The sequence below is a fragment of the Rhamphochromis longiceps genome, linkage group LG3 (genome assembly GCF_057381845.1).
Source record: "Rhamphochromis longiceps isolate RC_006_pf linkage group LG3, R_longiceps_female_GT1.1, whole genome shotgun sequence".
In the NCBI taxonomy this organism is placed as follows: Eukaryota; Metazoa; Chordata; class Actinopteri; order Cichliformes; family Cichlidae; genus Rhamphochromis; species Rhamphochromis longiceps.
This window is the reverse complement of record NC_140559.1, coordinates 35,963,546-35,989,728: the sequence shown is the minus strand read 5'-3', so window position 1 is coordinate 35,989,728 and position 26,183 is coordinate 35,963,546. Positions and strand designations below refer to the sequence as shown.

The window sequence follows — 26,183 nt, the reverse complement described above, 5'->3', positions numbered from 1 at the left end:
ATAAAACAAGGTTAAATGTGCCAATGCAGCATTTTTGAACCAGTTTTATTCGAAAATCTTTTTCTAAAAGAATAAATAAGGGAAGTGGCAGATTTTGAATTGAAGAAATTTTTGGATTTGCTTCAGAAAAAAAAGATAATCAGTCATCAGTGTTGAAACACTGATATTTTGTTGACCTGTAGGGTCTCGTTTCACCAGTGCAGGGTTGAGCTACCACTGATGACCAAATGTTTATAACAGTGACTAAAAAGCATTATTACTATTAAAGGCCATGTGCTGAGCTGGCGTGATTCATAAGTATCTGATAGATTCCAGTTTGTTGTAAGCAAGGAGCCTTCCCCGCACACAAATGTTGGCCACGGAGTCCCACAAGGGGCCGATATTTTTTGCGCTACACAAGCCACAAACTTGACTCTGTTCTTCTGGATGGAGCTTTTTCAGCAGGAGAAATGTTTAATTACTCATCCAAGTGAAGTTTGGCCAGCGTTATAAACAGCACAGTTTGGAGGAACTTCAGAATGAACTTTTTGAAGCTTCCTTACCTGGATTATCGAGCAAAAATCAAGACGTGTTTTTCATGCTTCCACTGGGGACTAATATAAGAAAACACTGCACACATTCCCTTTGGTTTTTGATCGACAGACACCCGTCTGCTCCGTCTATCCATTCATACATTCTTAATTATTAACTGTTATATTCTCTCTTCCACAGAGTTGTGTTTTGTCTGTTTTTCCCCATCACAGCAGATGGATTCCAGTCACAGAGCCTGAGATTTCTTCCTGTTTAGAAAAAATGGCCTTCCTTCTTTCCTGCCATTACCTGGTGCCTGCTTATAGTGGATTGTCTGATTGTTTTATGCAAAGGACTTCAAGTATCTTGGGATCTTATTCACGAGTAATGTGACGGAGGAGTGTCAGTTGGACGGGCGGACTGGTGCAATGAACTTGTTTGTCGCGATGAAGAGTGAGCCGAGTCTTTCGTGAAGCTTTCATCTATGCCCCAACCATCACCTATGGTCATGAATTACGGATAATAAGCAAAAGAGAAAACTTGTGAATACAAGTGGCTGAAATTAGTTTCTTCCTTGCTGTGGCTGGGGCCAACTTTAGAGGCAGGGTGAGGAGTTCAGACATCCAGAGGGATCTCAGAGGAGAACCACTACTACTACTTGTTGAAAGGAGCTGGATGAAGCGGATTGAGGCTCTGGTAAGGATGTCTCCTTTGGATGTTTTCAGCGCATGCGTAACTGAGACGAGATCGGGGGGTAAACCCATATCTTGTCTGGTCTGGGAACAACTTGGGATCCCTCAGGAGGAACTGGAAATTTTAGCTTGCTGCCGCTGTGACCCGACTTCAGGAGACAAGTGGAAGGACAATGGATGGATAGACTGAAGGGTGGATTTAAATTAAAATGTAAAGCTCCTTTAAGTGACTGTTTGCAATGTCAGGCACCTCGAATCATTTACAGACCATAATAAACTGGATAGATAAAGTCATACACAAAGATTCATGGAATGGCTTCCTCTGGTGTGGACCAAGGAGTCCTTCAGCCTTCTCACATCCAGCTGCTTTCTATATATCCTAAAACATTTCCATGTCAGACTCAGGATGTTGGTAGAAGAGCATGTTTAGAATATTACTACGAAACAGCCTAAATCTAAACCCAAACAGCCTCTGAGACTTCACCGCCACTCTTGCTTTACGCTTTTCTGTCCAGTATCTTCTGTCACTTCTCAATCCTCCCGACGACACCCTTCTCACCCTCCACCCAACCACACAGTGGTTTAAATCAAGCAAACACTCAGGAAACAGACATCCATGTCTCACCTAAACAAGCGGCAGCTCCAACCATGGCGTAAAGCCCCGGCGTGATGCAGTCTGCCCCCTGAGAGCACCACCCTTTAAAGATAACCGAGTCGTGGTTGTAGTAGGCCAGCTGTTCCATGCCAACGCCGAGCAGCCTGCCAGCTATGGCTCCAACTGCCATGCTGGGAATGAAGAGACCAGAGGGAACCTGCACGGACAGAACCAGTTAAAAATATCCATCCAGACCTCTGTGCATCTAACAGTTCAGTTTGCGTTAGCTTTTAATCCAATAAGTCAAAAAGAGGGCCTTCCCTCCCAGATGCTGGTTATGTTCCCAACTTTTCCCCATCAGAGAACCTCATGATGCACATCACCATCTCAGACAAGATTGTCTCTAATTAAAACATTTCCACAGGCATTTTCAGCCAATTCATTTTAGCTTCGTTACCAAAGGGACTTTTGCGTTTTCTAGAAAACAATATTCATTTCTTTCCTCAGCGAGCCACATGACGGGGATTCACATCGCATATGAATCGCAGAAAACCATTTACAGAATCACTTACTTCATCCATCGAAATTCCCAAATGGGTAACACGAGTGAATGAACGCTGGAAACTTGATCAAATGTGGCTTCAGATATATTAAAGGCAGCTGCCTTTGTAGGCTTTTTACATGCAATGTTACACCACGGGGAGAATAACAATAAATGTCTCATTGATGAGGAGTTCAAAGCGGACCGCTGAGTGTCTCTTCACAAACCTTCATGCCAAATGTAATAACAGTGATCATCATCTTGAAGACCAAGGCCAGGGCCAGCTGCCACAGCGCCGTGTAAAGGCCCGGTCCCGCTGGCCGGTCAGCGAGGCTGTTATCTACACCTGTGTCTGACGTGTTGGCTGGCTGCGAGCACGAGTGAGGAGAAGAAAGATACGCATGGAGACAGAAAGAGGGGGAAAGGAAGCAGCGAGAGAGAAGAACAAGAAATATATATAAAGATATATTAGATAGCTCAGCAAGGTTAAATAATCACGTGAAAAACTGCAGTATCCTGATGCAGCGATTTATCGGCTGACCTGTTTGTAGCCGCACAGCTGAGACGAGTCGAGCAGGGAGCAGTCGTTGAAGAGCTCCGAGATGAGCTCGGATCCGCTCATCCTGGTGTAACTGTTGGGGTAGGCGAGCAAGGCGGTCAGCGCGGCGACCACCAGCACCTCGATGACGGGGTAGTGACCCAGACAAGTGGTTTTACCTGTGAGGTGTGTGGAGAAGTTAATTTATGGGTTGGAGACACAAAGGAAAGAAAAATACGTCACAGATATGTCACCGCTACTCACGAAGCCTGCACCAGGCAATGTTAGCCTTGATGAACAGCGCCCCCCAAAGGCCTCCAAAGATCCCCAGCAGGATGAAAGGGGCCAGCTCCACCAGGTGCCACGGCGTGTGAAACTCCACATAGAAGAGCACCAGGCGGCTGTTCCCAAACGGGTTGATGGAGCGCAGGGTGAAGGCCGCCACCAGAGCGGCGAAGAACGAACGCCACAGAGTCTTCAGGGGGAAGTAGTAGCTCACCTGGAGGAGAGAGAGGCGGACAGAGACATTTATTGATGAGAGAGAGGCAAAGCCGGAGCTCACTACACCTCACCCCAAACCTAAACAAAATAACTACAACTGGACTGAATGGAAAACACAAAGATATAAAAACTAGGCTCAACCAAAAATTGTATTTACAAAACGAACTAAAACAAAATAAGACATTATTCTCCTCGTTTTTAAAGTGTTGTCTTTTTCCAATTTTGCTCAGATTGTCAAAACAACCATCCCAAGAAAACTTTTACTGCTTCTGTTTATGCGAGACTCAAATATCTCACTCATCTTTAAACATCTTTAAACAATAAAAACAAAGCAAGCTCTGGAAACCAAATTAGACACAACTGAATCAAAAATAACAATTTTAAACTAAATGAAATTAAAAACTCTTGGAAAGTCTAATAAGCATAGCAGACTTAAGCAACTCTTTATTTGAGATGGGATCTCTGAGTGGGGCGATAGAAAGAGCCAATAAAAAAAACAGTATGGGCAATTAAACTCCAAGTATTTTTTTAATTAACAAAATGCTCAAGTATTGGCCTTTCCTCTATTTTGTGAGACCAACACTGACCTAATAGTTTTCATTACATTATCTCATATTATAAACTAACCGTGGTTCATCAGTTCAGTGCACGGCCAGGCCGGCTCTATAAAGACACTGGTCATGTTCCCTGTTTTGGGGAAACCCCATGAGGTGATCAAAGTGCCAGTTTCCTTATTCCAGAAACTCTTCAGCATGTTTCTACCCAAGATGGATTTGACAGCTGCCAAAAATGCATTCGCTTCCCAAAGTAAGACTGCAAATAATTTCTCATATTTATTATGTCCCAGCTTGTTGCCAGCGCTGTGCTGTGTTCCAGTACGAAAAAATTACACAGGAAGTGGAAAGCAATTAAAAACCCAATTCAAATCAGGTATTTGTGGAGTAATAAAACAGCCGGCACTGCAGGTGTTGTTCTGACACAGAAATACAGATACAGAGAATCTGCAGACAAATGATAGAAAACAGTGGAAAACGCATCATAAGCTCTACCCACCTCCTCCAGACTGAACAGGACTCCTCCAATAGGAGCTCCAAAAGCCACTGACACGCCCACTGCTGCTGCCGCTGATAACACCTACATGTAGAGACAAGAAAAAAAGGGAGAGACTGTACCAACTGTCTTGCCCAACAAAACAATCAAGTGATCAAGCCCGTCAAACTTGATCACGTGCAGATTAAAGGGATAACGGCAGTACAGGAAAAGCACTGCTGTTCCCATTTATGTGAAAAATTTAAAGCTTCAATCAGAAACTTTGTCTTTTCCATCAATTTAATCTAAACTAGAGAATATGTGAAAAATATATTTCTGCAAAGAGAGTAGATATTCTGGACAGTCACATTATTTTTCTCTCATTGAGAGATCTCCTTAATTCCATTTACCCATCCAAAATTATCAGGTGTGAGTTGCCAGGTTATATAAAAAGCTCCTGTTTTGAGGTCTGCTTCCAATTTAAGACTTGCATGATTAACCAGTGTGGTTTAAAATATCATTTCCAAGTTGGACTTTCATGTAACAGATCAATTTATCTGCATAAATGTAAAAGGTCAACAGCCTTGTACTATTGGTCTTTAGCTATTGCAATATTTTGCTTGTACGGTTTTTTTTCTTGATGACCGTCTTTCCTGTCAAGTTTCCCCAAAAACCCGCAATAACTCCTCCAACAACACCGGCGTCACCCCTGCTTACCTCTCGCCTCTTGGCCTCATTCTTGCGGTACTTGGTGAACAGGTGACAGAGTATATTAGCACAGCAGCAGGCGACGTGGACCAGAGGGCCTTCCTTCCCTAAACTGAGCCCGGAGGAGACGGCTAAGACCAGGGTGATGGTCTTGATGATCAGGGTCCACTTCCCCAGGTAGCCCCGGATGATGAAGCCACTGAGGATGGTTTTAATCTGAGGAAGACGGAGGTGAGAGTGGGTGGGTTTGTTTGCATGTGCAAGGAGAAGATGAGGATATGTTTATGTTAGGGAGGGTTCAGTTTAGATACGCCTGTCTGAGTGTATAACCACAAGAAAGCGAGTGTAAACACAGAAGGAGGGCCCAAGGAGAGAAATGAGGTTTGCGTTTTGATATTTTTCTTTCAAATAAGTGGTTAATCTCTCGTGCGTGGCCCTGCTGACCTTTGAGAAACGAGAGTGTTGGGAGAAAACGATTCAAGTTCCACAAAATTAAACAGTTCTTCAACTGAGAGGAGTAGTGAGCAGGATAATATTTGGATTTGGAGGAAGCTGGTGTATTTTTGTTTTCGTTTTTTTCTAGAATGGACGAATCCAGTGAGAAAATGTTTGGCTTTCCAGAGTGTAAGCAAATCTTTGGCTTTTCACCTCCTCAGAAATGAAGAATGAAAGAAACGGAGCGAACAGGAGAGTAAACAAAGGCAGATGGACGGGAAGAACAGGGAACAGGAGAAGCAGAACTAGTTGACCTGGTGTTTATTAAAATTAAAAAGAAAAACACTCTAAGTACGTGAATATACTAAGTTTCCTACAACTGAACAGGAGCAGCATTAACGAGCAACTCTTCTTTGTTGTTGTTGTTGTTGATGTGTTTATGAATGAAGCGTCTAAGTAATTCTTGTTCTCATGCTGCACCACCCCAACATGACAGCTCCCACTTTAACCACTGAAAAACATTTCATAGGTTTCAAAGACTTTTAGTGGCAAATAAATCAAATTTATGCAAAGAGTCAGTGTTAACAGTTTTGACCCTTCTTCTGTAGTTCGCTTCTCTTCTGGGCCAAATCCTGAGTGATGTCTGCTTAATCAGTGCCTCAAGTCTTCAGCATGGCCTCTTTTTAAAAAGCAGGTGGGCAAGCAGGAGCCCAGTGAGGCTTCTAAGGCTGCAGTGGACTGTCATCAAGATGGGTCAACACTGGAAACACCAACTCCCTGCATAAGTTTGACTTATTTGACTATAAACCACTTTGAAGCTTATGAAATACTCGTACTTGTTCTTCACTAGAACAGAAACGTGAAAAACTAAATTCTGAAACATGAAACTGTAAAGTTATGAAACCCAAAACCAGTGCCGCTGCCAAAACTTTTAGCCATCATGGTAGATTAGGGGTCGGCAACCCTGGGCACGCGAAGGGTTAACTGATGGCACGACCATAGCTGGACTGGCCATCGGGCATTTGCTCGGTGGCCTGATGATTTTTTATTTTATTTTTTATTTTTTTGTAACGGTATAAACAATGAAAGGTGGTGGATTGGTCAGATGCTGGCCGGTGTGTAAAAATAACTTAGTTGTTTGGTGGTGGCTGTGGTGGAGCTTCCTCAGATTCAGTAACATTAGCAAGTGGTGGAGGCCAGCAGGTGGATGAGAGAAAGGGGAGGCAGGAGGAGGAGAGACCTGAGGCAGCTGCCGGTCCGAGTGTCAGGTGAACTGAACTTCAGGTAAGAAGTTATGACCTGCAGTCTGTCTGGGTCAGATGATACAAACCAAGTTTAGGTGGAGTTTATTTTCGTTGTGCTGACTTTTTACAGTCAGTTACAATAACTCATACTGCGTACTAGCTAGCATGACAGAGTTTCTATACAGCTGGGTGGGTGCTATGATGTTACTGATGTTGAACTTTAGTTAGCAGAGTTTCCAACCGTCCCGTAAAAAGACAGAATCGTCCTGCATTCAGAGAAATTATTACGCGTTTCGTGTTGAGCTGAAAAGGAACAGTTTGTCCCGTACTTCAGCTACAATGAAAAAGACACACAGCTGGATTTATTCTGCGTCTTTACGCTGCAGCTGCCTCCTCTTCTTTCATCCTCTCACCCTCTCTCTCCTGTTGCTACTTCAATCATGAAACTGATCAATGATCAGCTGATCGGCTTTTCTCTCTTGTTTATTTATCGCCCACTTTGCGCCAGAAAGAGGAAACCAGCGGATGTCGCGCTAAACAACAGCAGCACGTTTAAGCTTGATCAGCTGTTGTTAGAATTTATTTAATATTACTTTCTAGTATCAGCTGATGTTTGCTGGAGCCACAGCTGTAAAAGCTGCTGGTCATGATGTCGGTTTGTATATCTGGTGAGAGGGAAACATGAAGATGAAACCAGGAGATGTCCTTACTGAATCATCAGAGCTGAGCAGGTGATGGAGAAACAGGTTTAGCTTTTAGGTGACATGGATGAGTTGAAGTTATGAACCGTTTCTGAGAGACAAATAACACCAGGATCCTTTTTTATGTAGCTGACAGCTGGTAACTGTGCAGGGGCGGGTCTAGCAAAGTGTTGCCAGGGGGCAGGTAGGGCATTAACAGGGAAAAGGGGGCACAAAGAAATACTTTCTTATTCTCATTTAAAATGTCTAGCTTTTATTAAATAATTATCTGAAGCTTACAACCAAAGTTTTTATCTGATGTAAAATGTATAGAAATCATTAATATACCAACAAGACTGTACATCACTGTCACAACAGTGTTTGCTTTCATTCAAAGGCTTTATGGCTGTAATACCTGGTGGGCCGGTCTGTAGTCAAAATGCCAGAGGCTGTTTTTTTGTCCCAGTCCATTCCTGGGCACGACACGCAGTGAATTAATCTGAGAGGGTGCATCAAAAAATAAATGGCCAGGCCAGCGGTGCACATCGCAAATCAGCTCGCATAGACACATTAGTTGTGCCGCTTCTTAATGACGGTATCTTAGCTAACAACCCCAACTACCAGATTCAACTTGTAATTGGCTAAAAATAACTTTGCCTACTGGTGAGAGGGACGTTGTTAGCTTTCCACATTCTGACACTTCAAAAGCTTCAGGAGCTGTTCGCTCAGCACAGCATCAGCACGGAGATACACGGATGCATCCGTAGACTCGAGACACAATGCATGTTTGGGACTTTCAGGTGTTTGGACCAATGCTTTATTTTCTGATCAAACCAGAAATCTTTAATGAGCAGCTGGATTTGTCTCGCATTAACTGGCTGAGTTAATGCCAGTTAATGCAACATGGAAGCAGCTGGAATCCACAGCTGTGCGTGTTCATGGAGCTGCATTTTCACCTGCTGGACATCACTACCTGACAAGTTTAACTGTCTTCAGAACATTGCAGAGGCCTTATTGACAGTATTTGACTCCACATATCTGTGTGAGCAGATTTTCTCCTCAGGTAGCCGTCTGAATGCTGGACACTCGGAGACCTGTGTCTCTGAGTGGGAGACCAGAGATCATATTAACATGTGTATCTCTGTATTATCAAACATGCCATACTGGCCCAGTTTATTTTTCTTATCATTGTTGTGAGGAGACTATAAATAGCATTTGTATTTTCTGTTGTACAGTCCATTTGCTGTTATGGATAAAAAGTCTTTTTTTTTTGTTTCAAAATACCTGATAACTATTCGCTGATAGCTGCCAACATCTGCGAACAAATATAATTGTATGAAGTGGTTCTATATAGTGTGTAACTGTTAATATAGAGCGTTATTAAATTTATTGCTAATGCAATCATATGGCACACTGACCTCTGAGGAAATTTTAAATGGCACTCGTCATCAGAAAGGTTGCCGACCCCTGATCATGGATATCAAATCCTCACAATTCTGAGCCAAAGGTTTGAACGGTCTTCATTTTTACATTTATTACAAAATCTAAATTTAAAAAAAATCTTCTGGGATTTTAAAAGAACATTTCAATAGGAAAATCTGATTTCGGAACCAATCCCAAATTATTTTAATGATATTGAATTGACTGCAGTACCTAAAAGGCCCACAAGAGGGCTGGGGACAATACTTAAGGGATTGCTGCCGTCAATGAACCAAAGAAACTGTGTTTGTTCTTTGTTTAAGAAAAAAAGAAAAAGAAAAAACACTGGGTCCAAAACATTTTCTTCTTTTTAAATGTCATTGAAACAGTCAGTTCAAAGTTTGGGTAACAAGCTCCCTCTACCTTTCTGTAATTTTACAAATCTGTGTCAGATTAAGGAGCTGTGGGTGACGGATTTCACTGGTTTATTACAGCAGTGTGGAAAAACAGAGCTGTTATATGGCTTGCTTTTCTTTACATTTATATGTTAAAGATTTATTAAATATGACATTTTTAGGTTACATTTTTAAATTTTTAGAATTTTCTTTATAGTGAAAGAGAAGAGAATCTCCTGAAAGTGTTTTTTGCCTCTATAGTTAATTATCTAACAGTCTTAGTGGTCCAACTATTCCTGATGTCAAAACAGGCTGTAAGTGGCCTATGAACTAAATAAGAGATGAAATAAAAGCAACAACATAAAGTGGGAAAAAAGTGATTTAAACCATTAATATAACGAGTCAGTTAAAAACTGTGATGGTTTACCATTATTGTTTAGAGTGCAGCCTCACCTCTGGTATTCCTGATCCGCATGCGTACGGAGCAAAGGCTCTGACCAGTATGACAGCCAAGAAGGAGAACATCAGAGCCCAAAATATGTACATCAGGTAGTTCATGATGTAGGCAAAGGGACCCTGCAGAGGCACAAATAGCACACACACACACACACACACACACACACACACGAAGTGACAAATGATTTCTGAAAAATGAATAAATAAACACAACATAAATAAACATAACATAAATAACTAAGCAGGGATTCGTTTTGTGGAAATCCTGGAGTCACAGTGGTTTAGATTTTGCACCATGACAGTTTTCAACCAGTAGATGGAGCCATAGCAGCACTGAAGCCTGAGGAACAGTCAACAAATCTCAAACTCAAGGCTTGGGATTACACTTCATTCACACATTTGGAGCCAAGAAAATCCCTCAAAAACAATTCTGAGAATAACAACTGCTACCAACTAGAAATTGCACACATCAAAATCAGCAGAAAGTTTTAAAATCTTCTCCTACCTCTGACTTTCCTGTTATGAGCTCAGCCCAGCTCTGCCACTGTGGACACCGGTCCCTCTCCTGGAACGTGGTCTCGTTAGACAACCAGCAGCAGTGCTCGTGGTTGAACCAGAAGCCTCGGAGACACAACCCTCCCTTCACGTCCGTCATCCAGTGGGCTGAGATGTCGATGCCGCCGGCTAGAGCACCTGAAAAAGTTGAGAAGAAAGACAACAAGAAAGAAAAATCTGTAAGATAAAGACCCTAAAATAATAGAGAGAACCCCCAACAATCAGACAGCTCCCCCTATGAGTAAGCACTCGGTGACAGTGGGAAGGAAAAACTCCCTTTTGACAGGAACAAACCTCTGGCAGAACCAGGCTCAGGGAGGAGCAGCCATCTGCTGTGGCCAGTTGGAGGGTTAGGGGAGGACACGAGAAAGACACACTGTGGAAACACTGGCTTCAGCAGACTCTCCATTTGTTTCAAGTCTAAAACAGATCGTGCTCCTCTTCTTCGGAACAAACGGCCTGAGGAGATGAGGCCAAATCCTTGACTTCCTTTAAAGTTCATCTTAAACTCACTTTATATAGACTTGTATTCTGTCCTCTCAATACAAGTAATGCTGTCTTTTACAGCCTTTTATTGTCTGGTTACCGCCTTAACTTGTCTACGTTATTATTTCTGTTCCCTTGCTTGAGGTCTTAGCAGTAGCAAGGGAACAGAAGTAACAGTGCTCTCCATTTTCACTGAGATAAGCTACAATGATGAGTTTTAAAACGAGTTTTTGAGACAGAACAAATCTGGGCTAGAAGATAAGCCTGGTATTAAAATGTAAGTGAGGAGAATTTTATTTTGACTGATACGTCTCACCCACATGATGGTACAATTTACACAAAATACAGATTATTGAAGTTTCCTCCAGTGAATCATGAGAAAACATAAAATATCCAGGTCCCCATGTCATAGACATTAGTCAAACTTTGCACAGTTTTGTTTTATTAGATACGCTCACGTTATTGCACAGGGCCTGAAGAACGCTGTGCTTTTCCATGGAATCACACAATTTATTGTGATTGCCTGGTTTGCGCCTTACATTTTCCCTTTATTGTTTTAACAATCTCGACTTTTATGGTTGTTTGAATTTAGCCTCCGAGTACTCTGCATAACTCAGAGTTCTGTTTTTATAGGTGCTATATAGATAAAGTTTATTATTTTTATTATGCATATCTGAGTGCGACCAAATGTCAGAGAAGTGGATCAGTGTAATCTGAACAAGTTTACAACCCAAAGGGTCAACAAAAAGATTTTTAACCAACATTGCTAACATTCATTTCCTTTAGATAGGTGCCGCCCCGCATATGTTCAGTGCTGTGCTCGTGCTACGTCGCGGCTCTAAACCCGTTTTCTGTCAACCCATGGGATATAATGTTCAGCTGATGCAGGCAGCAATGAAACAAGAGAAAAAGTCTGAGCAAGTACAAACGCTTTCCATCAAAGTGCTTCAGAAGCCTGAAAGCCTGGGAAGATCAGTTAAATAACTGTGTTTTTAAGAGCAGTGCCCTAAAGTCTGTTGCCACAGCAGATAATCTACCTCCATCTCACCCAATCCCCGCCATCCTTCTGTGTAACACAAACCATCTGCATGTCCTCCTTCACTTCTAATTACTGATCCCCATCTTTAATATCCTTTGTCCAGTATATCCACTATCCTTCATCTGGACAAGCCCAAAGCATCTCAGCCTTGCCTCTTTAACTTTGTCTCCCTACTGCTCAGGACCTGAGGTCCCAAATTCAGCAAAGATATGATAACATTTCAATAACCACTCAGAATTTGAGCTGCTGCACTTAAGAGGGACAATTTATGTGCGAGACACCCAATTCAAAACGGCAGCGTATAAAGAATTTGCATACTTTATGCTGCAGTGTGTTTTTCAATTCACAGCATCTGGAGTTAGTTTGCTTTTCCTTCCTTATGATTGTGTCTACCTGTTATTGAAGACAACTGTGGTAATAAAGCATTAATAAATGTATGTGTAGGGATGAGTGTGTGGAGTACCTGACATGAGTCCCACCAGCAGCATGAGCAGCCACCCTGAGAAGGCATCACTGATGCTGTGCAGCAGGGCCACAGTGGACTGTCTGCTCTTATTGGTGATCTGGATGAACGGAGAAATGAAAGAAATGAGAAAGTGAAAAATTTCTTCCATATCCTAAAACATGACATTAAAGTCATTTGAATGACGCTGAGACCTCTGAAAATATACAGCTGGTCAAGACAAAAAGTGACGAGTTATATTTAAGTACATTTATCTCATGTGCTGCTGTATTGACGGCTCATGTAATAAGGCATGAAGTCCAAGCTACATCTGCACATAACCTCCATCGTCCCTGTTTCTACTCTAAAAAGTGTGGCGATACATAAACAACCCACATAATGCTAAATAAAACAAGCAACAGATCGAGATCAAAGTGATTCACAATCATAAACAAATTTAAAAAATAAATAAATCCAGTCCACAGGTATCAAATGACATTGTAGTGCATTTAATGTAAGTTTAGAAGCCGCAAACTCAAACACAAAGCCTTCTTTAGTTTTCAGTCTAGGACCAGGAACCAATAAGAGCTTTGATCAGAGCACCTCGATGAACCAACACCAAACCCATGGATGCAGGAGTTTGCTAATGTAAGCAGGCATATGAACATATCTGTCAAACAACTTCATGGGGAGAGTGCAAAGATGACAAAATAGATCCCCAATAGCATCACTTAGAGGACTGAGTAAGTAGTTGTTCGGGAGCTTTGTGGACCACTTATAAGTGATCTGAAGATGACTCACTGAGGCAACGAACAGTGACGCACCAAACACGAGGAAACGAAGCAGTAATCATTTGTATTTTTGATTTGGACACCATTTGACGGACCCAGATCTACCAAAAGAAAATTGACCTTGAACTGACGCTTGCTTTGGCACCCAGGGAGTACATTCCTCATCTTGTTATAGGTATGATAGCGAAATTCATCTAACTCCCCCCAAAAACATCCTTCCTCCTTACCTCCCTGTGCCTGTCCCGGTCTTTGCTCTTCTCTCTGACCCAGTCGATGGTGTTGAAGTCTTCATAGGTGCCCACTCCAGGCAGCGGATCCTCCAGGGGGTCAACAAGCCTGCTGGGGCCGTTACCGTTCATACCGGCTGTTCTGCTGGTGCCGTTACTCTCCTCGTAAACTCCTGAAAGCAAGGAACAGAAGGTACATTTGAGACAGAGCAATGAAGTCACATTCAAACACCTGTCGCTTCAGCACTTCCTGCAATGAGGCAATGATGGGACCACAGACTGATGTTTACAGAATATAACCTTTCCGCTTTAGCTGTCACAACATCAGCAGGACTGCAAGACTCAAGACATTTGAAGATTTATTAGAAAGCTTTACTCGTCTAGAATAACCAGTGTTAGCTTCATTTACTGAGCAGAGAAACTCAATTTAAATGCACATCAGTATAGGTCTGCCCTGAGGATGGAGGAAGAGGAAAGACCACAGGTTTATCTCATTAGGAGCACAAATTGCAGTAAATCTAAGAGTAGAAATTCAGGTTTCTGATATACAAGCAGAGAAAAGCTGTTCAGAAACATGTACCATCACCATTGTGCCGAGTTGGTGTAACTTGAAATACACAGACACAAACTATCGCTCAATTCTTTTCCCGGGGACCTTCTGCATTCATTCTGACTCTACATTAGGGCTGGGCCATATTATACCGTTCACGGTAATACCGGTATAATGTTAGGCAACGATAGGAAAATGAAATATCGCGATAGAATGGGAGTAAAACGCGCATGCGCAGTGCCTTTGTTTTCATACGCACATGGCCGATTGTTGAGTGAAACAGATGAACCAGAATTGGTTTGTAAAAATGGTGCAACTTCCGTGATGTGGAACTGGTTTGGTGTTTGTCCGTCAGATACACGACAAAGCACATTTTTTTGCAGAACATGCAAGCGGCCATTGTTATTGTCGTATTTGTCGGACTAAGATGCTCTTAAATCTGGGAGTAATCTGGGTCCTAAACTCCGTGTGCTTCAGGTCAAACAACACTGCAGCATCACTTAGAGTTAAAAACTGTCTAAATTCTTTCATCTTTAATAAAACGATCAGCATTGCTGCTTTACGAGGTGTAACTATAAAGTTTAACTTCCAGGCATCCATGAAAACAAAAGTTATTACATTTAACGGAGTTAGAAGTTAGCGGAAGTTAGCTCGCTAGTTTCGCTAGTTACCTAAGCATGATATAGCATGTTCTGACTGAGAGATTTCTGAAAAAAATCAAACGTACAGCTCTGCTATCACTTGCAACATAAATGAAGACAGGAAACTAAACAGCAGGGACGTTTGTAGGGTTACTGAAGTTGGGCTACCTGGTATATAATGATGTGCTACGTGATCGCTAGCGACACAGCTATGTTAGCATAACATAAACAGTGAAGCTGGAGGACGAACACTAACACTTTTCCACTTATAAAAGTTAACGTGAAGGTTCTTCATGGTTAGAGACAAATGCAATCGCATGGCAGGATACTGTAAACCAGGGGTGCTCAATACGTCGATCGCAAAGGTAGTATTGGTAGATCGCATGGCATTAAAAAAAATAGATGCCAGCCTATCATCCATCCCGTCACTTGATTGATACAGGGAAGCCAGTCAGATGACATCGGATTTTTTTCTGACGCTTAGGTCGCTGCGCATGTGCAAACAGCGGCGCGAAGTGTAGTAAAACTGACAAGCTAGTCAGCGAGTTAACTCCAATTTTTAGCTCTCGGTTTCTTCTAAACCTAAGAAAGGGTTAAAAATGAGTGAGGGAGCTGGACCAAGTAAGAAGACAAAAACGTATCACTTTCATACGGAATGGGAGGAAGACTTTTTTTTCACGATGTCATTTTCGAAGTGCGTTTGCCTCATCTGCCAGGCTGCCATCGCAATGCCAAAGAAGGGAAATGTGGAGCGGCATTTTCGAACTGTTCACGGAAAGTACGACACTACATTCCCGCCGAAAAGCGAGCTAAGAAAGAAAAAGGTGAAGGAACTAAAATCCCAGTTGTCCGGACAGCAGTCATTTTTCACACAACAAACTTCAAAAGCGAAAGCCGCCACCGAAGCATCGTTCCGGGTGAGTCACATCATCGTTAAAAACAAGAAGTCTTTTCAAGATGGAGAGATGGTAAAAGAGGCATTCGTTGAAGCAGCTGACTCATTGTTCCGAGACTTTAAAAATAAGGCAGAAATAACATCTTCGATCAAAGCTCTCCAGCTGTCAAGAAGTACAGTTACACAGCGCTGTGAAGCCATGGCGGAGGATTTAACCCAGCAACTTTGGAAGGACATCGGAGATTGCCAGTGTTTCTCACTGCAGTTGGACGAATCTACGGACGTGAGTGACACAGCCCAGGTGTGCATTTTCATTCGTATGGTGTTTACTGATATCACTGCAAAAGAAGAGCTATTAACAGTCCTGCCCATGAAAGAACAGACGCGAGGAGAGGACATATTTCAGTCGTTCAAAAACTTTATCGAGAAAACCCAGCTCCCAGTGTACAAATTGGTGTCTATTACCACAGATGGAGCACCCGCAATGGTTGGCCGCTTGAATGGATTTATTGCCAAGTGCAGGCAGGACGATGCTTTCCCGGACTTCCTAAATTACCATTGCATAATCCACCAACAAGCGTTATGCGCTAAAATGCTCAACATGAAGGAGATCATGAATGTTGCAACGAAGATCGCCTGTTCTATTCGCGCCAGATCTCTTCAAAGACGGTTATTTCGTGCACATCTGGAGAAGGCTGACTGCGACCACTCTGAGTTGTTGCTACACACTGACGTGAGGTGGCTTAGTCGAGGGAAATTCCTGCAAAGATTTCGAGAGCTCTGTCCGGAGATTAAGGAGTTTTTCCGTGTAGCTGGACAAGCAGAATACATGCAACTTAATGACGGTCAGTGGCTGTTAGACTTGGCATTTTTAACCGATCTGACAAACATGTTGAATGACCTTAATCTACAGCTGCAAGGAAAAGACAAAACAGTGATCAACATGATCAGCTCAGTTAATGCTTTCAAACGAAAGATGCAACATCTCTCTTTAAAGCTGCAGCGCCATGATTTGATAAACTTTCAAAACCTGGCGTCAGAGCTGGAGATGCAGGGGATGGCCTGTTTGCAACTTGACAGTGCACGCTACACAGAGCAGATTGACAATTGTCTGTCAGAGTTTGACAAACGCTTTCAAGACTTTTCTTTGCTCGAGCCAGTCGCTACCTTCATGTGCTATCCTTTTCGGGAAGATGCTGATGTCGATTCACTCGCATCAAAAATTGCAAAACTATTTCACCTGAACTCTTCTGGAGTGGAAGATGAGATTTTGACACTACAAGCCGACATTGAGCTGAAGTCCAGAGATCATGGACAGTTCTGGAACTTACTCACAGAAGTAAAGTACCCCAACATGAGGAAATGTGCTGCCTCTTTGACTGCATTATTCGGCTCCACTTATTTATGTGAGTCATCATTTTCCCACATGAACATCATTAAGTCCAAGTACCGTTCCACCATGACTGATGAACATTTGGAAGTGTGTTTGAGGCTGGCCGTCAGCAGCTACTGTCCGGACTATGCATCCCTGGCTGATTCAATTCAGTGCAAGTCATCAGAGTAAACTCAGGTAATGACAAAAAATTTACATTGTTAATTGTGTTGTGAAATATTGGATATTGCGGTTATGCATGTATATACATTGTAGATATAAAGAATCCTCAATATATTTATAAATAAGTATATGTTTTGGATTTTTGTAGTGGGTAGATCATGTTGACTTGGTCATTTTATAAGTAGCTCACATGCGGAAAAAGTGTGAGCACCCCTGCTGTAAACGGACCAAACTTCAGTCAGGAGAACAACTGAGATAATCCATCCACAATACGAGGTTAGTCATTAATATACTGCAACAACATGGGAATAGAGCAGCTGCCAGAGAATTCAACATTAATGAATCAATGGTACAGAAGTGGAGGAAGCAAGAAGAATGAGTTTAATAAAGTTTGATTTATCTGACTGCTTTGTTTCGCTTAATGTGCCTTATAATCCCGTGCACCTTATGGTCCGAAAAATGCGTACTGCACACTGCAGTTTAATGTTGCAAAGCACCTCTTTTTAACTTCAGTGGATATTATACATGGTTATGCTCAGGACATGTCAGCCCATTTCTACTGGAAATGCCTTTTGGTTAAACTTTCAGCAAGCAATTTGCATTTGCACTGTTACATTTTATAAAGCTTTAATGTACATAAAAACCAGCTTCTTGTTTAAGTGAATATAAATGGAAGGTTGTCTTTTTGCGCTAGTAATGTTGTGGAGTTGTATTTTGTCTCGCATCAATTATATCGTCGGTTATATCGTTATCGCAAATTTTCAAATATATATCGTGATAAATATTTTTGGCCATATCGCCCTGCTCTACTCTACATGTTTATTCACGTAGTCCAACAGAGCAGCTTTGCATGAATAACTGTTCAAAACAATCCTTGTTTGTCTTACACTGTCAGAAATAAGCTTGTTTTTCACACTTTCCACTGTTTCACTAAAGCTTGGTGAGCAGTTAGTGAGTGTTTGCAGACAAGTCAGCATCTTCTAGGCAAATTACAGGCGACCGCTGGCAACCTGCTTTGTGATCAAAGCAACTTCAAGGAGCTTTTTCAGTGCAGCACTGCAAACCTCTTTGCAACTGATTCACTTATCGACATCAAGCAACCTCCAGCTACAACTTGTCAACCAACCAGGGATCACACATTTTCCTCAGTGACATGCGGCTGCTGGGAGGTTGTCAGCTGGTCTCTATGCCTGTGTGACCCTGAAACCTGATTTAATCCTACATTGCAACCTTCTGGATCATTCAAGTCGTAGTATAGTTACATTTCTTGTAAGGAGCATGTCAAGTTACGGCATAAGGTTAAAAGGACTTTCTGGTTACGTCATAAGTTACAATGTAAGATTTCCTGCTAAAGCATAATTCAGGCCTAAATGTAGCAATGTAGCAATTTAAATCAGCTGTGTTGGATCAAAGACAGCTAAAACCCTGGGAGACAGTAAAAATATTACATTTAAAAAACACAAATTTGAAAGTACCACAAAAAATCTTAAGTATTTCACATATATTAAAGTCTTCACAGCATTTAAGCTTAAGAGTGACAGAAATGTCTTTCTTACAGAAATAACACTTGTTTTTCAAAGATGAATGTGTCAACAGCAGCAAAATGAGTTCCTCCTTCTCTCAAGCAAAATCTGACTGCTGTATAAAATAACACACAGACACACATAGGCCTAAATGCTAAGACTGGTAACCCCACTGCTGAGTCTTATTACAAAGCAAAGAAAAAGGGTAAAAAGAAAAAAAACATTGCCCACAAAAGAGCAACAGGAAAAGTGCATTGTAGCCTGCTTCTATGATTTTGATAACACCAATCCTATACAATGCTGTATTGATGAAAGTCTGAGGGAAAGACACACAAGGCTCTGAGATAGAGTTCTGCTTTATTCTCTCAAGCAGCTCCAGAACATAAGAGCCTGAGTACGTGGCAGCGTCGGCGCTACAGGCAATCATATCCAGACAGCAGCAACCAATCAAAAACAGATCCAAACGGAAACAGGAAACAACGCAGGGAGACCTTCAGATTTACGCAGTGAGGAACTGTGTTATTATGAGCCCAAAACAATGGCCTGAGCTGAAATTAAAAGTGTTTTCACTTGAGTATTAATGCAGAGCGCAATATAATTGTAATGACTGGGAAAGCAGAGGAGAGAACTACCCCTGAGAACTAAGGGGGGGAAAACCCACAGTACGCATGAACTTACATTAGTGTTAGGAAGATGGCTCTCCTCAGGTGATCATGAAGTGCAGTGTGGTGAAATTCCAGCTTGTGATTCTGATGTGTGATCAGGAAGCCACGGCTGGTCTGATTTAGGATTACTTCACATTTCTGCGTTTTGTAACACTACAGCAGCAGAATGTTATTATGCGACAACACAAAAGGGACATTCTACACACCCGAGCTGACAGGTTAGACTGGTTTTACAGGGTGAATTAACAGAACTGATCTGTTGATATTTGTATCAGCATGGTTTAGAGGAACACCAGTATGGGTGAGTGAATTAATAAAGGGGAAAAAGAAGGCACAGTTTGTCATGCAGAGGCAAAGTTGTAGCCACAGCTACGTCGTTAAGTATTAACCTGGATTGTTTTGCCCAATCACCAGAAGCCTGGTTTGAGACCCCGTTTGTAAACTTATATAAACTCCTGACAAGAATCCTTCTTGCAGGTGTCAAAATGCCTTGTTCACTGGCACATTTACAGCACTACTGTAGTATGACTGGCAATGGAGGTCTTTATCAGTAGGAAACACTAAAAGCTATGAAAATCCACTTAAAAGTCCAAAATGAAGGCCCTCTGTTACATTATCCAAAGCTGTCCGGTGGGCCGGATTAGAGTCTTTACAAGCCGATTCTGGTCCCCGAGGCTTATGTTTGACAACGCTGATATAGACATCACTGTCTCAAGTTATGCAAAACATCCCTTTCTGCAACGTTAGAGGGCAGCTGAGGGTAATGAAGCCTGTGACATACCTGTGGTAATAATCACTCATCTTTAAAAAAACAACAACAACAACAACAACAAGTTCAAGGTTTATCGTACCCGCCCTCGTGCCATTTATTAGCCATACTGCACACTGTGTGCAGGAACAGGCCGCAGGCCTCCATGACCCTGATAGTGATGGTCTGCTAATGTGAAAACAAAACATAAATAATGTTCTTGGTCATATTGTGCTCAACGCCCTGCTTCCAAGTCCATCTCGGAGTCCTTCACACGATGTGGAAATGCAACATCTGTGTTAAATTGTTTTCCTTTCCTGGCACTGTGATTGGGTGAAAAAAAAAAAATCTCAGAATAAAGAAAACAACTTTGTTGACAGTTCACACTTTCAAAATCATGAAGTGTGTTATGCTTTGTTCTGCTTGTGTTCAGCCTTGGACACAAACTGTGGTGCAAACCAGGGCCTCGCCCTAATCCTCAGATCTCTCCCAGGCTGAAATGTTAACAATTTGTTTCTGTGTGAAGACATTTTGGTTTTGTTCCTTTCTCCATGTGCACTGACAGCACCAACGGTTTTATTCAGATTGTAAAACAAACACTTCTTCCTGCTCAAAGTCCTGAAGAAGAAAAAGCAGCAGAAGCCCCATTAAACACACTCTTACTGCATTTACACCTTATTTCTATTTGCTTTGCAATACGCCTGTGTTGTATTACATTTAGCTTTTTAGATAAGTTATTCAACATACAATAGCTATCATATTTAATTATTTACTGCATTTACTGTATTTTATTTAGATTTCAACAATTTTATATATATTTTTTTATCTTTACTTAATATTTTATTTATATTTTTATTTATTTTTCCTTGAGATCCATATCCATTTTATTTAGATTTGACAGTCATGCTGTTTTATATTCAAATTTTCATCCATCTAAAATGCATTTTTATTATTTAACATTTTATTTACATTTTTATAGATTTTCATATCAATTTCTGTAATGATAAAGTGTTTTATTGCATTTTATTTACATTTTAGTTACCTTATTTTTTGTATTTAATCGAGTGCCTTTGTGCTGTGTAGTTTTTATTTTATTGACATTTTTGTCATTTTGTAGTTTGTGTTATTTTATTGCACTACACATTTACTCTGCTTCGTTTAAGCCATTATTGTACATGTTGTACTTTTGTACGTTTTGGATGCTGTAAAACAGAAACGTCCTAATTTATCCAATCCTATCTTGATCCTGATTACCAAAAACTGACGAAACACGCGATATTCAAACAGACCAAAAGAAGGCATGAAAGTGACAGAGACACCCAATAATACAAACACACTTATTCAGACTGAGTGTAAAAGACCTTAAACAGTCACACACCGAGACATGACCATTGTTTGGACTGCGTCTTGTATCAATTACAGTGACATACACACCAGCACGCCAACCACATGACTCACTGCATGATGGGTCGTAAATGGTCTTAATAATTAAACTCTGGTGCCATAAAGTTCAAGATGTCAGCAGAAAAACAAAGCAAAGCAAAGTCGAGGTTTTAAGATTTAGTGCAAATTTAAACAGTTGGTGTATAAAAGAAGACAGTAGATAAAACACTGAACATGACTGCCGAGTAGTTGCAGTGATTGTGCTGAAACTATTTAACTCTCGGCTCTGTTAAAGCACACTTCTTGTTTATGACAGCGTGAGAGCAGAGTACACTGGCAGTGAAAAGAAAAAGAAAATCTGAGCTGAAAGGAAAACACTCTCAGTGACACAAACTCACCATTCTCAATCAAATCCTCCTCATCCAGCTTCTTAGTCCAGAACTCCCAGTGCATCTCTCCTCAGCCCCCCCTCAAACTCCCAAAGCTTAAAATCCACAATCGGTGCTACGACTCAGACTGAAAACTGCCCACAGTCCCTCCTTTGGACTCCAACAGAGCGCCCCGAAGGCTGTTGAAGGAAGTGAATGACTGGCTAATCTGCCTGGGAAGTCTTTAATGACTTGCTGAGCTGTTTTTAAAGGTTTGTGAGCTGTAGCTGCTTGACGAAGGCAGATTACTGCGTAAAAATGAGATCACGTGTGTTTACAAGATCTTTCACCTCCTGAATGCTGCGGGACCCTGATAGCTGACAGGAAGAAAGGTTGTGTGGTACACAGTGCTGTGAAACAGGGTCAGGCTGTGAGTTACATTTACTCTCCATTCATTCTGTGAACGCAGTCCTCTTGAATATCAATTGCCGAACAGCTCGTGCTCTGATAAGCACTGCTGACCTACAGGCAAAACAAAAGCCGTGAAAGAAATTTGAAATTTAAAAAGCTCTTTTCTACCTCAGACGGGGTGCTTTTAAAAAGGGGGGATAAAAGTCGACTAAACGAACGAATGAATTACTACCAGTTAACACTTTTATAGCCTTAACCGTGGACTTTAACTGCACTTTAACCCTATTAAGAGACGCTGAACTAAAAGCGAGTGATGCCAACAATGCTGTGAACTCAGGAGAATTCAGTTATCTCACTGCTACACACAGCCATCACATTTCTATGAGATACACAGTATTTACAGTAGATATGGTTCAACCACACTGAAAATTCAGGCTTTCTAAAGGTCTTTCCGATTTTTTCTTTGGACATTTGTTTGATTTTTTTACTCATTTGCAGTCCAGTCCAGACCATTGTTGTGTATACACATAACACACTAGGGTTGGGCGATATGTAAAAATTTTCCAGCTGGCCATCATCAGTCCGACAGTCGAGACAGACTTTTTGATGGGCGGAACAATGTAATCATGCACGGACTGATTTGCACGTTTACCACACAGAAGAAGTTCAAACACGGCCGAACAAATCCCCCCCCAAAAAACCCCTGTCAGCGTTAACGGGGCTTAAACGCGGTCATCACGATTAAAATTTTTAAAGCGCTCAACCCATCTGGAACTTTGGATAAACTGCCCGAAATGCATTGACAAAGATGTTTCAGGGATTTTGACTCAGTCTACGCTCCAGATGCGTTAATTGGTAATCGCATTGTCGTGATGATGTCGCGTTAACGCTGACAGCACTAAAAACATGTAAAGTTGCCAAGTTGGGATTTCTTTGGCTTTAAACCAGATGAAAGAGGTAAACCTAAGGATGTAATCAAAGCGGTGTGCCGCTTGTGCAGATGTATAGTGCGAGAAAAGTACTCAAACACGACTAACTTACATGGGCATATACGCGTCCACCATCTGGCTGAGTATGCTAGGCCAGCGGTCCCCAACCCCCGGGCCTCGGACCGGTACGTGAGTCGTTTGGTACCGGGCCGCGAGAGTTGAGGGTCAGGTGTGAAATGTATGGTTTTCAGGGTTTTTAATCGGTTTTCAGCGTCCGTGACACCTTAAAGGCCGGTCCGTGAAAATATTGTCGTGCATAAACTGGTCCGTGGCGCATAAAAGGTTGGGGACCGCTGTGCTAGGCTATCACCAGCTTCTGCAGCTCCATCAACAAGCATTTGGGCGCACTCTGACGAGGGTGCATTTACTCGCAGATGAAAGAGGGTGCTATTAAAAAAGCATTTTTTTTCCCCCTGTTGACAGCTTCTATTAGCTCTATCATTATTAGCAAACTTACTCATGGGCAAATAAATAAATAAATTGCCCTTTTAAAAACTATCGATGATATCGTTGATAGTCGATATATTCCTCCAATCGCCCAACCCTATAACAGACTAGGCAAAAATTATATATTTTAAATAACATCTTTAGCTGACTCTATGAAAAAGTAGCTTGACAGGCAAAAAAAAGCTATTAGCTGAAAACACACCTGTTGCCACTGTTGAATGTCCAGATGTATGTATGTACAGACAAAGTCGAGCTAGACCTTTTTTTGTTTAGATAGGTAAACAGGCTGTTACAGTAGTCAAGTCTTGTAGAGACAAAAGCATGTATTATCATCTCGAGTTCACTTGTTGACCCGATGGATCTATGTTTTGAAATGTTCCTCAAGTGAAAAACGCTCCAATGTCCCTCCAAAGAAAAAGCTTCAGCAAAACGAACACCCAGGTTTCTAACTGGTGCATCCCTGGTGAAAATGGATATATGGTTCACAACCAAATGGAAATGGATATCTCTAAAAAGGTATGCTGACCACTCAGCCACTCTAAAAAAAAACAAAAAAAAAACAAAAGAACAAATGCACACGTTACAAAGACAACCTTCAAAGCACTGAGCCAAACATGTTCCATCGAAGAGCAAAGAAACACACTAGCATCCCGGCTACACATCCATACCAAAAGCCAAAGAAAACATCCAATGCTTCCCAGAAACTGGGTTAACAACACGAAGACTCCACCAGAGCAACACTGCTGGTTTCCAGCAAGGGATGTCATGCTGAGTTCAGCACTCGCTGTGTGTTCGAGTGTGCGTCCTGAGGGAACCAACCAGACTGATCATCACAGCGCACGCACGCACGCGCACACACACACAGAGAGAGAGAAAGAAAAAGGGCTCCGGTAAGGCTCTGAACCTTGAACTCTTCAGGTCTTGTCTCTATGGGAAATGGCGTCTCATGTGACCCCTGTGACGTTTTGATGACTGACAAACAAACTCTGCAACACACTAACATAGTGGGCTGTCATTACTTTACGAAGCTAGAGATCTAAAAGTCATATTTACCAGGTCTGGGGAAAAATAAATCAATTAGGAATATGTGTCTGTGGCTGATTTGATTTTTTTCCTTATATGTAGAAGATCATATTTTGAAAGAACCTTTAAATATGAGGATGTGATGCAATAGTCCTGCTGGAAAATTACTGACAGGCAGCTTTGCAGAAAAGTGGCCCAGACCCAGACATTACAGAAAAGGAGGAACTAACATCAACAAGTCAGCAAAACGTAACTGAAAACTTTGAAGTGGTAAATCTAGGCAGTTACTAATTGACACGATTCTAGGTTGTTGTTGTTTTTTTAAAAACAGAAGACATTTTAATTCAGATTTTATTAAAGGCAATGTTCTTTATTATATGCTTCAAATTGTATGGGGGTGGACCTGAACGTATATGAATGTGCAAGCGGTTACTGCAGTAAAAGGAAGTAAAAGGAAGAATGAGTAAGCTCAGCAAATCTCTGGCTCTGTTCGTGGTTTGAAGAGGACTTTTTACTATTATAGAGGTAAAGCTGTAACAAAGTGGCAGCTGTTTTAACATTTAAGTATCCCCAGATGACCTTTACTTGACCCACTATAGAAAACCTCATCAGGTTTTGTAACTTTCTTGAATGCATTTCTGCTTCATTATGAAAATAAGCGCTTTCATTTGCATAAGTCTTATTTACACATTTACTTACAAAAGGTAATCCCACTCCACGCTTAGTTCACTTATAAAGTAAATCCAAAAGAAAAAACAGAAATTACTTTGGTGAAACTAACGTGAATTTTAAAAAATTCATCAACATAAATAGATTAATACCTACATACATAAATAAACATTTTAAAAAGAACACTAATAATAAAAACAGAAAAACTTAATTTGGCAGGCAAACTAGTGTGCTAATTCATGCAAAAAGTATTTTAAAGTACTTGTTGTATTGTATAATGGTATATTAATTTATTTAATAAACCATTTATTCATTTGGTCCATTTTAGTACTTCATAGTTATCACTGTAACATGTGACAGGCAACCAAGTCCCTGTCAATCATTATAACCTGTTTTCATAGTTATGGTGTGATAAGACAGTTCAGTGCCTGATGCAGCAGGACTGGCAGTCAATTTGAGCTGCAATGAAAGCACTTTGGATAACAACAGCAGCACAAGTGATAAAGCAAAGGAACACAAACCCCAATGAACTGAAGAAACACTGTAAAGAAGAAAGGGCTAACACACAGAAATGGATTACTTTGACATATTGCTGCTAAAGGTACAAACTAACTACACCAGTAGTACTTTTTTTTTTTTTTCCACAGGACCACAAAGAGTCATTTGAAACACTTTTAAAAACTTTAGCTGTCTCTCTGAGCAAAAATAGTGCTTTTCACTTTTCCATCATATCTTTGGAAATCCTTTCAAACTGTTAGAGTTCAGATGCACATTTATTAACTACATGTCTACATAATAAAAGGAGCTGAAGCAACTAGATGCATCATTTCAAGGCTGTAGTTCTTCAATCGTCTCTCCTTTTGTTCCAGTTTTGCTAATACTACAGGAAGCGGTGTCTGAAAAGGGCTGGGAAAATCATCAGAGACCCCAGTCACCCATCACATGGACTCTTCACCCTCCTGCCCTCTGGGAGGCGCTAGAGGAGCCTCCGGACTAAGACCACCAGGTACCGGAACAGCTTCTTCCCCACAGC

General features: G+C 41.4%; 1 protein-coding gene across 4 annotated transcripts in view; it reads right to left on the bottom strand.

The window, feature by feature from the left end:
* Positions 1 to 26,183, bottom strand: part of clcn5b (Cl-/H+ antiporter 5b) — a 52,870-nt gene that overhangs the window by 15,305 nt on the left and 11,382 nt on the right. For 2 of the 4 annotated variants that reach the window (XM_085395781.1, XM_085395772.1), the window contains exons 3-12: positions 13,284 to 13,456; positions 12,287 to 12,386; positions 10,249 to 10,436; positions 9,741 to 9,863; positions 5,124 to 5,330; positions 4,431 to 4,511; positions 3,141 to 3,375; positions 2,880 to 3,055; positions 2,566 to 2,706; positions 1,828 to 2,014 (exon numbers count right to left, since the gene is read on the bottom strand). In XM_085395781.1, the coding sequence (XP_085251907.1) occupies positions 1,828 to 2,014; positions 2,566 to 2,706; positions 2,880 to 3,055; positions 3,141 to 3,375; positions 4,431 to 4,511; positions 5,124 to 5,330; positions 9,741 to 9,863; positions 10,249 to 10,436; positions 12,287 to 12,386; positions 13,284 to 13,456 (1,611 nt within the window). Of the gene's footprint in view, positions 1 to 1,827; positions 2,015 to 2,565; positions 2,707 to 2,879; positions 3,056 to 3,140; positions 3,376 to 4,430; positions 4,512 to 5,123; positions 5,331 to 9,740; positions 9,864 to 10,248; positions 10,437 to 12,286; positions 12,387 to 13,283; positions 13,457 to 19,125; positions 19,256 to 21,641; positions 21,902 to 26,183 lie in introns of those variants that run through there. The other 2 variants (XM_085395790.1, XM_085395799.1) reach the window with 2 other exon arrangements.